Source organism: Rattus norvegicus, chromosome 1 (genome assembly GCF_036323735.1).
Source record: "Rattus norvegicus strain BN/NHsdMcwi chromosome 1, GRCr8, whole genome shotgun sequence".
In the NCBI taxonomy this organism is placed as follows: Eukaryota; Metazoa; Chordata; class Mammalia; order Rodentia; family Muridae; genus Rattus; species Rattus norvegicus.
Genome location: NC_086019.1, coordinates 255,433,084 through 255,448,925, shown reverse-complemented (window position 1 = coordinate 255,448,925; position 15,842 = coordinate 255,433,084). Strand labels below are relative to the sequence as shown.

Sequence of the window (15,842 nt, the reverse complement as noted above, 5' to 3'; positions counted from 1 at the left end):
CAGATGGCTGTGAGCCACCACGTGGTTGTTGGAATTGAACTCAGGACCTCTGGAAGAGCAGTCAGTGCTCCTAACCACTGAGCCATCTCTCCAGTCCTGTGGTGCATTTCCTTAACTGAGACTGATGTGTCCAACTCACTGTGAGCCCGACCTCTGGGCAGGTCGTCCTGGGCGCTATAAGGAAGCAGGCTAAGTAACCCATGGGAGCAAGCCGGTGAGCGAGCGGCACACTCCACAGCACCCGCATCAGCTCCTGCCTGGACTCCTGTCCTCATGGGGGACTGTGATGTGGAATTGTAAGCTTGAATAAACCCTTTCCTCCCCAGGTTGCTTTTGGTGATGGTGTTTTAATCACAGCAACAGAAACACTAAGACACACAGTGAGGAGCCCCACAAACGAAGCTCTACTGGAGGCAAGTTTGCACATAAAATACAAAATATATAAAAACGTGACCTATCATAAACAAGACCTGGAAAATTCAACAAATAGGCTAATGGCAGCTGGAAGGAAAACGGACTTAGGAGAAGTGGCCAGAGAAGGCATAAACGGTTTCAGCCAGGCGCGGCCACTTATATATAACTCAAGCACTCAGGAGGCTCAGGCGGGACAGCAGGATTTCAAGGCTAGCCTGAGGTACAGAGTAAGACCCCATCCAGGAAAAAGACATAAAGAGAACATGAAGAAGGGAGGGAACGAACAAGGAAGGGAGGAAAGGAAGAAGGAAGGGGGAGGCAGGACGGTGGAAAGAAAAGCGTCCAGGGAGATGGCTCGCTGGTAAAGCACTTGCCTTGCAAGAATGAAGTTTAGTGCAGTCCCAGAACCCGGGTACAGCGCACCAGGTCTGAGCCAGGGTAAGATATGCAAGGTCTGCGTGGCATGCACTGAAATCCCAGTGCTGGGGATCTAGAGACGAGTGGGTTCCTCAGGCTCATGCAGCTTAGCCTACCTGGGGGTTCAAGGCTAGAGAGACTATCGCAAACAGGAGGGGACGATGGCCTCTAAAGAAGACTATCCAAGGTTGTCCTCTGGCTGACACACACACACACACACACACACACACACACACACACACACACACACACACACACTTACCCATGAACACACATAAACAAAAGAAGAGGTTTCAAATAATTAAAGCCCAAAAGAAAGAACAGACTGAGAGGAAAAGATGTTAGCAAAGGAGAGATAGTGGCCAACGTTTGCTTCTGCAGTACAAAGTAGAAAGTGGAGAGATCAGAGTGGCCCTTGAGCACATGGCATTCCATGTCTTCTGTGGGGATGGTGGGGCAGACTGGGTGGGGGAGGGCGAGAGAGGGAGAAGACAGATTTGGAAAAATCAGCTATGAAAGCAAAAATGCAGCAGAGACAATGGCTCCATGGGTAAGGTGCCTGCCATTAAGCCTGACAACCCCAGTCCCATCCCCAGGACCCACGGGGCAGAGGGCAAGAACACCTGCCAGCTGACCTCTGACTTCTACATGCAGACTTCCTACCCACATAAAATAAATCAAATTTTAATACAGAGATTTGACACAGTAAAGGAGAAGTAATAAGCCAGAGGGCAGATCTGAGGAAGTTAACTAGCAAACTGTGCTGTTCTCAGTTAGGAAAACACAGGGAAATGGGAAATTCTCAAGGAGAGAGGAGAGTGGGAGAAAGGCAGTATTCAGAGGTAACTGGTAAAGAAATCCAGAGCAGAAATCCAGAAGTGTAGGATTGGGGTAGGAATGAATACACCCAGGTACACTTTATGAAACGGAACTATGAGGAATTCAGATACATCCTCATTATCAAATAAATTTAGAATTTAAAGTGTAACTATCTGTCTACAAGGACGACACAACCGAAGAGGACCAAGGTTTCGATGGACGCAGAGAACACATGAGAGGTGGCATCAGGATTAAGCTCTGAAGGACAAGAAGATGCCGGGTACTGCTCCAGGCTGGGGACACAGAGAGACCTCCTTGGTATTCTCAAGGACCAGAGGGAGGGCCAGTGTGTGTCGTCGGTACAGTAGATCTGAAAGGCTCAGCAAGATCCCTCTAACACACCCAGAGTGTGGCTTCAGCAGTCTCCCTTAGATCATGAGGACTTCAACAGATTTAAGGATGGTTTTGAAACTCTCACAGTTACTTTCCAACTGCGGGGTAAACAATCAAATAATTTTCTTCCATTCTTGAACCTAGGTACGGCCCTCCAGAAAGCAGACAAGTTCTTGTACCGCACGCCCACTGGTAGAGTTTCCCTGATTTAGGAGCTGCAGCCAAAGGAGAGCAAGGCTTTCACAAGACAGATGTGTGACTGGAGGAGAGGCAGTGAGCAGGATCTCCAAGTCCTGGACAGTCAGGACCCTCTCAAGGCCTGAGAGGTCTTTAGGTCCTCAAAAAAAGATCCATAGGTGGTTAGAAAAATATTCTCCAGACTATATGGCTTTTCTTAGTGGGCTTTTTTTTTTTTTTTTTGGAAGGGGGGTAGTGAGACAGTCTCTCTCTCTCTGTGTCTCACTATCTGTCTCTGTCTGTCTCTGTCTCTGTCTCTCCAGTACTGGGACTCACTATGTAGAACAGGCTGGCCTTGAACTCACAGCAACCCATTTGCCTCTGCCTCCCAGTTGCTAGGATTAAAGATGAGAGCCATCATGCCCCGCCATCTGTGTTTTTAACAATGTCATCGTCCCTAATATTACTGATTTTTAAGGCTACGCAAAAGCTAAGGGAGAGTGAGAATCTGCTCAGGGGACACTCCTGAGAGGGTAGGGAGAAGAGCCGAGCGGGTCTCCTGGCCTGTTGCTAGACATTAGTCTAATCCTCCTTTCTCCCGCAGTGAGGCTACCATATACTGACTTTGTATCCTCCACAATGTATACTGTGCCTGACCATTACTCTTTCAGCGTTGCTAGCAAAAAAGTTGAATTTCATCCTTTCTGAAAGAGCAGGCTACTGCTAAGATGTTAACCAAGATTCAGACACGTGTACAGAGGAACTGGGAGCGGCTTTTTAAGCTGTTTGGTAGAATTCAGCAGTTTCCCAAAAGAACAGTCTGAGCTCAATCTGCAAGTTCTGCTGACAGAGGCAGCACAGCAGTCTGATGAGACTCCGTCTCACAGCTCATGGCTGACTGTGTGTTTCCCCCTTAAGGGCTCTGCCCCTTCTCCCACTCTCTAGATTCAAAGTCGGGGGATGTCGTGGTGGGTCGTGGTGGGGGGTGAGGGTGGGGTGGGGATAAAGCCAAAGCTTGGAGCCAGCAATGTTCCAGGAAGCACAGGTAACAGGTTTATGCTAACCTTTCCACAAGGGCTGTGGACTAGACCTACCCCAGTCCTCTTGGGTGTTTATTAAGGTACAGCCAGAACCTTTGGGGTCAGTGACTGAAAATCCTCCCTTCAAAAACATTCCGTGAGCAAGCACGGTGGCACTGGAGCGCCATCCTAACACTTAGGAGAGGGTGAGGAGCTCTAAGCCATCCTTAGCTACTAAGCTAACTTGAGGCCAGCAGCCTGGGCTACACGAAACTGTACACACACACACACACACACACACACACACACACACACACACACACTTAAAAATGAAAACTAGTGGCTGGAGAGATGGCTCAGCTGTTAATAGCATTTGTTGTTCTAGAAGAGGGGACCTGGGTTCAACTCTCTGCACCTACATGACAGCTCACACTGTGTGCTGTCCAGTCCCACAGATTGGGTGCCCTCTTCCAACCTGAAAGGGTCCTAGGCATGTATGTGATGATCAAATACACATGTAGGCAACCCACTTATACACACAAAATTAAAAACTCGAGGTTGGGATTCGCTCTCTTGGATGTACAATATGCATGAAAGCAACATTTTACGCTTTCCAAACCAGATGAAAGCTAATGTTCTTCTAGAATCCCAAGTGTCCTAACTCGCAAAAGCACCGACTTAGAACCAGGGCACATTAAATTATTTGCCCCCTGTCCCATTCCATGAAAAACAAAACAACACAATAAATTATAAACAAGCATCTTAAAAGTAAGTGTCTAAGTGACACACTCGTCAGGCAGCTCCACTGACAGTGTTGCTACTGCTGAAGCCACCTCATAACTAGGACCTCATTAAACAGAGCAGCAAGCAGAGAGATTAAAACCCATTTCCTGTGTTGCTATTAGGAACCCGGACAACAGCCTCACGAAGAGCCACCTGACCCTAGAGGAAAATCCCAGAGCCAAAATCTGAAGCTGCAACACACCCCAAGATTTTCCTAAAGCCCGCCTGGTAACGCCCTGGTGCTGCAGCCCTGTGGGGTCTGGCTGGCCTTGGGGGTCTACGACGCCATAAGATCATTCTTCCCTCCCTGGACACCCCCACCAAGGCAGGGCAGCCCCAGTCATCCCACCTCACTAGCCTCTTCTTCCACAGGCCACTAAGTGTGACTCCTTTTAATAAGAACTGATTTGGAGAGCAGAGGACGGAAACAGGCCCGGCTCAGGCCGGGCAGCCACTCGCTGAGTACTGAGACGGGGCATGTCTGCACCCGTGTGGCAACTTTATAAGTTGCTTATATTTTATGTGTGTGAGTGTCCTGCCAACAAGTATGTATGTGCACCATGAGCCTGGTGCCCGCTGAGGTCAGAGGAAGTTGTCTGATCTCCTGGAACTAGAGTTGTGAGCCGCCATGTAGGTGCTGAGAACATTACTTGGGTCCTGTGGAAGAGCAGCCATCTCTCCAGCCCTGCTCCAGCTTTTTACATGGGTGCTAGGGGTCTTTACTGACTGAGCCACTGTCCTAGCCCTTATTTTTCATTTAAAGGAGAAGGAAAGGGAGGGGAGGGCAGGAGGCAGGGAGGAAAACACCAACATATAAGAACATAAGAACATAAATAAAGGGGTTAGAGAGATGTTTCAGCAGGTAAGAAAGAGGGCTTGCTGCTCTTCTAGGAGGACCAGGTTTCAGTTCTCAGCCCCCTCATCGAGTGGCCCACAACCACCAGAGTAACCGATTCAATCCCTTCATGTGGTCTCCACAGGCACCTGTACACACATGCACAGACTTACACATATAAATAATAAAGATAAAAAAGAAAGAAAGAAAATAAATAGATTTTTAAGAGTGACTTTTATCTTTATTAAAAATCTTAAAAATCTATTTATTTTCTTTCTTTCTTTTTTTTTTTTTTCCGGAGCTGGGGACCGAACCCAGGGCCTTGCGCTTCCTAGGCAAGCGCTCTACCACTGAGCTAAATCCCCAACCCCTTATTTATTTTCTAAATTCTGCATCTCCTGTTACTCTAGAAAAACCAAGAGCACAGACATGCCTGGCTTGGTCCTCACCTATGGTCCACCCATCTCCTTGTTTGACTTAGTCCTGCTGGGCTGGTCCCTGTGTGCAGCTCATGGTCTCCTCTTGCTTCTCGGTCACTGAGGGTAAGGCAGGCTGGGGAGGCCGGAGTATCAGCAGTGCCCCTCAGTTTTCTACAGTGAACCTCAAAGCAGTGTCTCAGGTGTACTGCTTCAGACAGGGCCCCTGACCAAGGCTCCTCTCTGCTGCATGAAGGCCATTCCTCTTGGTACCTGGGAATCCCTATGACCTCAGCAAATGGGAAGAGAACCAGACTGCCTGTGTCAGGTACTGAAGGGCCTTTCTTTCTTCCTTTTAAAAATTTTGTTTAATTTCTTTATGTGCATTGGTGTTTTGCCTACACGTCTGTCTGCATGTGAGGTTGTCAGGTCCCCTGGAACTGTAGTTACAGACAGTTGTGAGCTACCATGTGGGTGCTGGGATTGAACCTGGGTCCTTTGGAAAAGGGCTTTTTAACCACTGAGCCATCTCTCCAGCCCCACTGAAGAGTTCTTCACCTGTTATTCTCCTTTTTATGTGCTGGGAATCCCAAGTCATCTGAAAGAATAGCCAGGGCCCATAACCACGGAGCTGTCCTTCTCAGCCTCAAAATACCCATTTCTTTGTCCAGAAAGAAAAGGTAATAGTTTTCAGAGGGACCTGAGCTGTGGAGGCTGTGTTGACGTCACTGGCATGCTTTAAGAGAGATCCACCAGTTTCACTAGCAGTGACCCACACAAGCTTCGTTCCCCTGGAGCCATAGCACGGCACGTGGCTCTCCCTTCCAATCCAGGGCTGGAGATTTACGCATCAAAAAATTAATTCAACACTGTCCAAGACAACTGTTTACTCCTACCTTGGATAAAGAGTAACATTAAAACTGGTCTCTTCATAAACAGATAAAGATGCTCTGGGTCACAGAGGAGCTGTCTCCAGGACTGAAAAACTTCAAAGAATCGGGGGCTTTCTAAAATGTGACACATACATTTAGAGGTCAAAACAGACTTGATGGTTTATGAAGGGGTGGAGGGTTAGTCTGTTATGAGAATCAGACTACAATGGATCTAAGATATCATAACAGGTATGGGGCTTGAGATACAGACTGTTAATAAAGTCATTACTGCTTGGCTGTGTAAGCTGTGTTGAGTTATCCGGACACGATCGGGATCCCTCCTGGTGGGTAGATACCCAGATCACACAGGATAAGAAGTGAGACTTCACGTCTAGAAGGGTTTGGTATTATTTCGTCTGCACACACAGAGAATAGCTTGTCTGTCCTTGAATTGACATAGTCCTTGCTGACCAAGGGACAACTGGATGTAAAGGCCCAATTCTTTGGGAAGGTGACAAATGCAGGAGGCTTAGGGAGACACGGAAAAGGTGCATCTGCTTTCCCTTTGCAACATCAGCCATTCCAGGCATACTGACACACGCCTACAATCCCAGCTCTGGGAAGACTGAGGCAGGAGAGTTATAAGTTCAAAGCCAGCCCTCCTAAGACCCATGACTCCCACTCTCAGAACAGCAACAGGCTGGTGTCAGGAGTGGCTGCTGTCAGGAGTTTCTAGCCTGGGGCTCTGTGTTTAGTCATCCATGAGCCCAGAATCAGCCTATTGTGTTTAGACATTGCCAAATGCCATGGGGGTGGGGTGTGCATGAAACTGCCCCTGATTTTAAAGCACTAGACAAAAATCATGTAACTGTGTTCTGTGAAGTCTCATCCTCTGATTGGTTTATGGATTCTGTGCTGTGAACTCCCAAAGGGCAAGATGGGGGTCAGTATCACTCCCACATCTACGCTAACAAAAACCCCTGAAAGCCCTAGGCTCGAGGACTATGGGGCTAAGATGCCCTCAGAGCCAGACACACTGCGCCCCAGCACTCTTGGCCCCTCATTCGGTAGCCTGCAGAGAATCCCCCAAGGTCAAAGCCTAAAGATATCTCACTTCCCAGATGGGTGAGAAGTGAGTCCCAGCTCCCCAGGTTTACAGTAACCCACCACACGCACAGCCTGGTTCCAAATTTCAGACCCTCACTCAGAGGCAGGAGAACGACTGCACATACATTCTGAGTCTGCTGGAGTCCGTCCCAGCTTACCCCAGGGCTTCCTATTATACTGCAGAGCCATACTCAGGGGAGGGATGTCATGAGTGTTTGTGGTTGGCGGGTAACCACGATGTCCAAACCCTTGACTGAAAACCACGTGGTAAGTTAGGCACTTGTCTGAAACCAAAATTGAGATCTTGCGTCACAGCTCGGCGGTGGAAGCCCCCGAAATCCTGTCTGTTGAGCAAAGGAGCCAAACAATAATAAATACAAAGCCAAGGGGAAACCAAAGCCCGGGATAGAACACAGTACCAGGAAACCCTATGCTACTTCCAGGAAGAGAAGCCAGAGTGTCATGCCCCAGCCCCAGCCGTCTGCAGAGCAAACATCCTTTTTTTTTTTTTTTTTTTTTTTTTTTTTGTTGTTGTTCTTTTTTTCGGAGCTGGGGACCGAACCCAGGGCCTTGCGCTTCCTAGGCAAGCGCTCTAACCACTGAGCTAAATCCCCAAACGCAAACATCCTTTTCTGGAGCTGCCTCAGGATGCACTCTTCTCTTAGAGTTGAACGAATGGCTTAGAACTAAGTCACTGGCCGAAATTTACGTTTTAACCCTTAAATATGTTTTTAGTCTCTATTTCTATTTGAGGCTTCGCCGCTCAAAACTTCCTGTAATGGACCCAGAATGCAAAGGCTGCGGATTTACTCTTGTATTTATAAGTGTAGTACAGAATACAGTTCGATATACTGATGTACACATTAGCCTACAAAGAAATGTCGAAGAGAACACTGATTAAAGATGGCTCAGCAGCTAAGAGCACTGACCGCTCTTCCAGAGGTCCTGAGTTCAACTCCCAGCAGCCACATGGCTGCTCACAACCATCTAGATGCCCTCTTCTGGTGTGTCTGAAAACAGCTACAGTGTACTTATATATAATAAATAAATAAATCTTAAAAAAAAGAAATATAAAGATATGGCATTATTTCTTCTCTCCCCAACCCCCCTTTTTCTGAATCAGAGTAAGGCTAATTTCAACTTCCAACTCTCCTCAGCCCTCTGAGATCGCATGCCCAGCCATCACCTCGAAGAACTGAATCACTATTTCCACAAACAGGAGCCTTCTTTGAGGTCCAGGGTTCGAATTCTGCCCAAAGAAACAGTGGCCATAGATGACACAGAAGCTAAGGCGGGTCACCACTTAGGCTTGTTTCAGCTTACACCCTGCAGATCAGCAGCAAACAGCAAGATGTGCTGCTGACAGAGAACGAAAAGACCAGTGAAGTCGGCTAAGATGAGAGGAAATTCCCGCAAGACAAGGACTTTTAGGGCTTTAAAGAAAAAAAGATTTATTTATTATAAATATAAATACAGTCACTGTCTTCAGATACACACCAGAAGAGGGCATCAGATCCCAGTACAGATGGTGGTGAGCCACCATGTGGTTGCTGGGATTTGAACTCAGGACCTCTGGAAGAGCAGTCTTAACCACCGAGTCATCTCTCCAGCCAATTTTTATGGTTTTTTAATATAACTAAATTAAGGGGTTTTTTTTAAGATTTATTTATGTATGAGTGCTCTATTTGGATGCATGCCAGAAGAGGGCATAGATCTCATTACAGATGGTTGTGAACCACCATGTGGTTGCTGGGAATTGAACTTAGGACCTACCGGAAGTAGCCTTAACCACTAACCCATCTCTCCTGCCCCCAAATTAGTTTTTTTTTTCAATGACCAAATTACTGTTTTCATGGAGTAAAATTTACCTCTTCAAGGAAAAGAGGTGGGTCAAACTCAAAGGCTATCCATTACTGGAGGAAGCGACTGTTGTCTTTGGCTCTGTCCTAGAGAAAAGGCCCAGTCAGCAGATAGGGTCCTTTTGCTACCAGGTCCTGGCCTTTCTACTGCTTTCTCATCAGAGATGTTACAAAGAACAAGTCACACCCTCCAAAAGTGGAGCATCTTTCTACAGAGTCGGTGAGGCTTCAAACACTAGCCTAGGCGGGCTTGGGAAAACAGATCTCCCTGGCCTCCCATCGCAGGGCAGAGCAGGGGCGTTCCCCTGCCTGTCGCTAAGTTTGTATGATCAGTCCAGATAAGGATTCTGGCTCAGCTTCTGACAGTATAAGCAAGTGTCACCTTGGTGGCTGCTGCTTTATACATAGCTAGTTCCCTTCCCAGCTGAATCTTGCTTAATTTGCCCTGATCCTGGTGGAGTAGAGGCTAAGCTCAATAGGGTCAGGGTGACTAGGAGCCAGAGCCTGGTCTTCTATCAGAGCAGGCAACAGGACACAGCACCGAGCCAGAGAGCTAGAGGACGAGTCACGACCATTACACTCACCTGTATGCTGGAGCACAGACCTCCTGAATCCCTTTCTCCTTTTTTGGCAATATGGAGATAAGACCCCTCACCTGCGGTGGTGGTCCTGAAGTGAGCAATCCCAAAGCCAGAGGCTGACGAATTACCTCTTCCTTATCCCCAGTTGGAGCTCTCCCCCTGTAGCTTGGCCTCCTCTCAGGCCTGTGTGACTCTCAGGTCACCTGCTCTATGTTTATGAGGCTGGGGACAAAGCCCAGGCAGGTGTGCAGCAGTTGCTTAAGCTCTAAATGGTGGGCACATCCCAGCCACTTACTTTCACACCTGAGGGGGAACTGGTCCAGCACTCTGCCCATCTGGTCTATACCAAGAAGGGCATGCGGCCACCAGTCACTCCAGGATGCAAACAGCAGCTGGGGACAATGGTTGGCCTATGCAGTCCTGCCCCAAAAGAGGCCATGGCAGGAAGATTAAAGGTTCAAGGCACTACAACAAAACTCCCTCCCCCACCTCAATTTTTCAAAAGGCTACAAATATCTCCTCAGACCAGGAGTTGGCCTCCTTATGCATGCCTCTTGTCCTGACCAATTTCAACGTGGACAAAAGACTTCAAGAAGGTCGAAGACGCATTTCCATTTCCACTGGAGACCACGTATTTTTGGTGTTATAAACCACCCCTACCTCCACCTCACTCCTGGTGGACAGTGGACAATTTGGGGCACAGTAGGCCTCCCCCATAGAAAACAGCATTTTAATGTAAACTATTGTCTCCAAGGGTCTAGCTTGTGTCCCACTGACTGGAACAACTGTGCGACAACTGGACTGTCACCTGCACAGGATCGTCTTGTCTCTGAACTCCTGAGCCACCCGTCCCCTTTAATGTCACGTGAGGAAGATCTGCACCTAGCTCGTCTCTCCATTACCCATGCACTGAGTCTAGTGGAGACTACGGCCTTCCCAGGGCTGGGCGAGCACAGATCCTTCTTTGTATACCGACCATAAGTATCTTCCAGTATTACCAACCCAACACCTCCTAAGACAGTCAGAACTAGAATTCACTTCTCTAGGCTGGCCTAGCCCCTGCTGCTGTATTGTTCTCTGAAAAACAACCTCTACCTTCCCAGACTTGTGCTAGACTTTCACTTGGCCAGAAAACCACAACAGGGTTGTGGAAAATTTCTACACCTCGGCTCTTCCACACACCGTGGGCTGCTCTCAGGTCAACACTGTAGCTTCTACTGAGCTGTCCTCACTGTCCCAAGAATTCAAACGTTCTGAGGCGCATTTGCCCTTCAAACACACTGAAGTCAGGCCATGCTCTCATCTACCTATCTATCTATCTACCTATCTGTCTGTCTGTCCGTCTATCCATCCATTCATCCTTCTATCCATTTATCCTTCCTTCCATCTATCCATCCATCCATCCATCCATCCATCCGTCCGTCCGTCCGTCCGTCCATCCATCCTTCCATCCATCCAATGGTGAAGGGCCTTACTGGGTCCCTCTTACTCTATAAAGATACAATACCTGGTAAGCCTAGTTGTTCTTGTTTTGCATCAGGCAAACTCAATCCCAAGATTCACAGAGAAAAGGCAGTTTCTCTTCTCATCTGCATGAGAAGACACACACACTCGCCTCACCTGATCTTTCTGGACTGCTCCTTCCAGCTCGGTGTCTGGTAAACTAGTCATCCATCAGGCTCCGGTCAGAGAACATCTCAGGAAAGCCTGCCATGTCCCCCTCCACTGGTCTGACTCAGTGGCTTCACTACCTCATTACCTCATCACTAAGTGTTCTCCTTTCACAGACCTATACACTGTCTTGTCTCTAAACCCGAGAGGCCAAAATATCTCAGAATATATCTGAAGTTATCTGGACCATGAACACCTGCGACAACTGACAGAACTACTTATTCCCGGGCCCCACAAGAATCTACAAAAACCACACTTAAACAAACCCCACTTCGGGCTACTTTCATGACATTCGAGGACAGGGAATTGGGGATAAGGTCCTCACTGGGCGTAAGGTATGAGACAGGGCCTTGTATCTTCATGTCTTCGAGTCAGGCTGCCCTTACACAGGAAGCGCTTGCTGTGCTAACCTGGAGCCCGAGGTCAATCCCAGAGCCCATGGGTTATCACTGAGGAATCACTACTTTAGAAGGCTGGTTTTACATGACTCCAATCAGGACTGTCACATACAGGGATGCTAGAAATACCACAACTATGTGAGCTACAGATCAGCAGGCAGGGGTTGAACTGCAGAAGCCGGAGGGTGCTAAGGGTCTCCGTCTCCAGGAAACTGCTCAGAACCAGCCTAGAAAACCAGTGCTGGTCCTTCAGGATGCTCTGAGGCTTTCAATCCAATGCTCCCCACCACCTCATTCTTTCAGCTGGGTTGGGGCTCTGGGACACAGGACCTGAGTTTGATTCCCAGCACCCACAATGGGGGACTCAAAAGCACCTGCACCTCCAGCTCCAGGACCCAATTCATCTGGCCTGTATGAGCCCCCATACTCACACACACACACCCACACAAAGGCACACAAGTGTGCAAATTAGAAATAAAAGTCATAGTTCAGGGGCTCGAGCTGGAGCTCAGTGATTCACTTACCTACCCAGTGCCAGGCCCTAGGCTCCACCCTGGCCCCAGACACACATACGAGTTCTGAGCTCGCTGAATGCTAGCCAAGGTGTTAGTGCTTCACACACAGTCTTTCTGACATCCTCTTCAAGAAAATATTATTATCTGCATTCCAAGGATGGGTCTGCAGCCAGGGGGGACTGTGGAGGAGTCTGAGAGAGCACAGATTTTCCTGTCTTCCCAGCCCTGTTCTTTCCACTGTACCCCAGCTGCTGACGGAAGGGGATGTTTCATTCATTCATCGTCTAGCAAGGCTCAACATCCTCCAGATTTTACCGTGCTTGCAGGTTAAAGGCAACTCTTCTTAGGGAAGGGCGCAAAGTGTTCACATGGGGCTGTCAAGTATCAACTGCATCAGAGGACGACCACTCTGAAGCTTGGCAGTGACAGAATGCTTCAGGCATTTCCCCAACCACTTTTAAGGAACTCCGGGCGACCCGTGGGAGATCCGCTCACCTTGTACTCTGCTCAGAGAGTAACCAGCTGGCCCTCTGGGCTCCCTTCTGACTTGGGGTCTGAGCTCACCATGGCTCTGCCTCTTCTGGAGGCTGGTGGCGGAGGCTGCGTGCCTCCTGCAGCCCTGCTGCTGGGTACAGTTTCACATTTCGATATAGACATGCCTCTCAGACCAAGGAGGGGGTGGGGTGTCAGGCTCTCAGAAGCCCTGGAACAAATGCTTGGCTCAGTGTCCATGCTCAGGGACAGCAGCCCGGTCCCTGGCTACTGTTTTCTCATTCCACACTGGGTTACCGGCAGGAATCGAACCCCACCCCACCCCCACCCCCCACACAGTGGCCAACAAAGCATCAAGCCTCTGCCACAGAGGTCTGTTTGCCTTGCAAATCAGTCAGCAGGGCCAAAACAAGCATTTCCAACACCAGCCCCCAAAGGGTACAGGCTACCTCAGCCCCACAGCCACAATGTTAAAAGAGAGAGAGCTGCCTTCCTGTGCTGGGAGGCTTAGAGCCGCTGCTCACCCCTCCCCCAGTCCCTTCAGAGCCAATGGACTAGGAAGAAATCTCTCTTGCCTCACCAAATCAAAATGGAGAAGGAGGGGGGGGGGTGGCTAGCAAGAACCCCACTATGCCTCACTCTTCAACAGTCTCCTCCACAGAACTGTACGCACAGCTTTTCGATTACTAATGGAAAGTCAGAAATGGACAGCCTTAGGGTCACCTCAGGGACACAGGGGTTAGGAATACGAAGGCTCTGGAGTCTAGGAGCAACCAGCACGCAAAGGCTAGAAATGTCTGTGTGGGAGCTGACCTGTCCAGACCAAGATACTTTCTAAAATATGCCTTCTACTTAAAACAGTGGTACAACAGCGGGCCCCACCCTTCCTCCCTTCCTCCCTTCCCCGGCCAGACCAATGATCAACAATCAATTACCTGTCTAAGCCCCCAAAGGAAAGGCATCCTGCAGGAGCATCGTCCTCTAACGCTAGCAACAAAGGGCTCTTGAAAGTTAAGGTCTTTAAGGTCTTCGAGTGAGCATGGCCCGTGGAGGGCCAGCTGCTCAGCTCGGTGCTCTCAGTTCCCTGGTCTTCCAGAGCAAAGAAGAGAAAAGTAAACAGAGTCCTGGGACCCAGCAGGCCGCCGGCTCTCCTCACTACTCCCCCCGCCTGGCCCCGACCCACCCCCACCTTCTCGTGACATAGCTCAGACGCAGCACAGCCCAAGCTGTCTGCCAAGGGGGAAATGACATCAGTTCAGGCATAGCAGAGAAAACTTCAGACAGCTGCTGAGGAACACGGAGGATGTGCAGTGAGTGAAGCCATGATGCCAGCACCAACCTAGAGCGGGGCTTGAAGGCTCTCCCTGCTCGGACCGACAAAATCAAGTCTGGGGAAACTAAAGGGAGCTGAGCTTCTCTGCCTAAGGACTAGATCCCGAGGTACTGTTTCTCCTCAGGAAAGAAATTCGAGCCTGGCGACTGTCAGGTTTCGAAGAAACTTTTCTTCACCCTGGCAATCAGTGGCAATGCTCAAGAAACAATAGCTGGGTGCCCCCAACTTCTCGGGGAAGAGGCAAATGCAGAAGGGGCCTGGAGAGGCGTCTCTCCCAGCTCAGGTAGTAAGCTTGGCTGCCGCTCTGGGCTCCCTGCTGCACAGGGGACTTTATGTTTCATAAACAAACTGGGTGCCTACGTCCAGGCGCCAGCATCTTTCCTCACTTGCCTTACAAAGGGTACGGCAGGTCCCGCCACGCCCTCCAGTCGACCACTACTTCACAGCAGCTATATTTAAACCAACTCGGTTCAGAAAAGCTTCGCTCCCTTAGATTTGACCTAAGTTTGGTTCTCAGAGACAACCAGCAAACTTTGCCAAAGAAACACAGCCCCTGGGGTAGGAGGGGGGTCAGTGTCCTGATCGTCCTGTGGAGCACCATCAGGAGCACTCCCCCGATCTGAATCCCACACCAAAGCCAGCTCACGAGCTCCACATTTGGGTGTGGATTTGCAGAAATAACTCCACTGGGTGTGTGTGTGATCTGAGATTGAACTCATGCTGCCCCCACCATCCTTGACAAGGGCTCTCCGGCTGGGCTACACCACATCCCCAGCTCAGCACCGACTCTACCACAGTTTTAAAAGGGAACAAAGTCACTTTTTAGTAACTTGGACTTCAAATCCACTACGTCTCCCTCAAGAGTCCACATGGTTCATCTTTGTCTAATTTCCTGCGATTCTTCTCCCTCAGTGATCCTTACCAAAGGCCTCCAAGACAGTGACACTGCTGGGCATGACCCCTGTAAGCCAAAAAGGATTTCTGCAAATGGCCATCTCCAACCCACCTAGGAGGAAAATCAGCAGTGCACAGCACCGAGCACAGTAAGGTGCCACACTTGCTCCCTGACCGTTAGACTCCAACCAGACACCGTGTGCCTGCTGTAGATCATAGCTGATGGTCAAGGTCACATCGACTTTCCTGACAAGAAAATGAATAGGGCCAAGCAGGCTGAGCCATTACTGGAGGCTCACGTAATGGCAGAGCCCAACTTTATTGCTGAGAAAACAAAAGGCTGATGCAGCGTGGTGGTCTCCACGGGGGTCTGGACCCACGCCCTCACAAAACAGGCTGAGCTACCAGACAGATGGGACTGGACATCAGGGCTCCGAGGCCACAAAAGACCAGTGAGCTGGCTCTCAACCCCTTCCCCTCATTTCCTCAGTTTCCTGGCAACCACTGGGAACCAGAAAACACATGAAATACAATTTAACTTTGGCAAGCAAACTGTAGGAAATATGTCTCTGGTCTCTCCTGGGCAACTCTAGTCTGTACTGATCTAACAGGGCAGACAGGCACCTGCAGCTCTCAGGAAGGAGTGCCAAGATGTAAATGTTCCCTGTTATCTCTCACACCCACTGACCACCCACAGTGTGCCAGACACCGTTCCCAGCGCCAGGGATGCCATTACGTAACCCCCTGCCTTGCTTTGATGGGCTACAGAATTACTGCATTCTTCTGCTTGTTGGACAGGAGTGGGGTTGAGGCAGGATATCAAATAATCCATACTGGCTTTCAACTC

General features: G+C 49.3%; 1 protein-coding gene across 5 annotated transcripts in view; it reads right to left on the bottom strand.

The window, feature by feature from the left end:
• Wbp1l (WW domain binding protein 1-like) overlaps nt 1-15,842 on the bottom strand; it is a 56,326-nt gene that overhangs the window by 21,101 nt on the left and 19,383 nt on the right. Inside the window, exon 1 of one of the 5 annotated variants that reach the window (XM_006231508.5) lies at nt 13,704-15,836. The exons of 2 other annotated variants lie outside the window; for them this stretch is intronic. In XM_006231508.5, the coding sequence (XP_006231570.1) occupies nt 13,704-13,730 (27 nt within the window). In that variant the 5' untranslated portion in view covers nt 13,731-15,836. Of the gene's footprint in view, nt 1-12,771; nt 12,980-13,703; nt 15,837-15,842 lie in introns of those variants that run through there. 2 more of the 5 variants (NM_001313908.1, XM_017589294.2) reach the window with 2 other exon arrangements.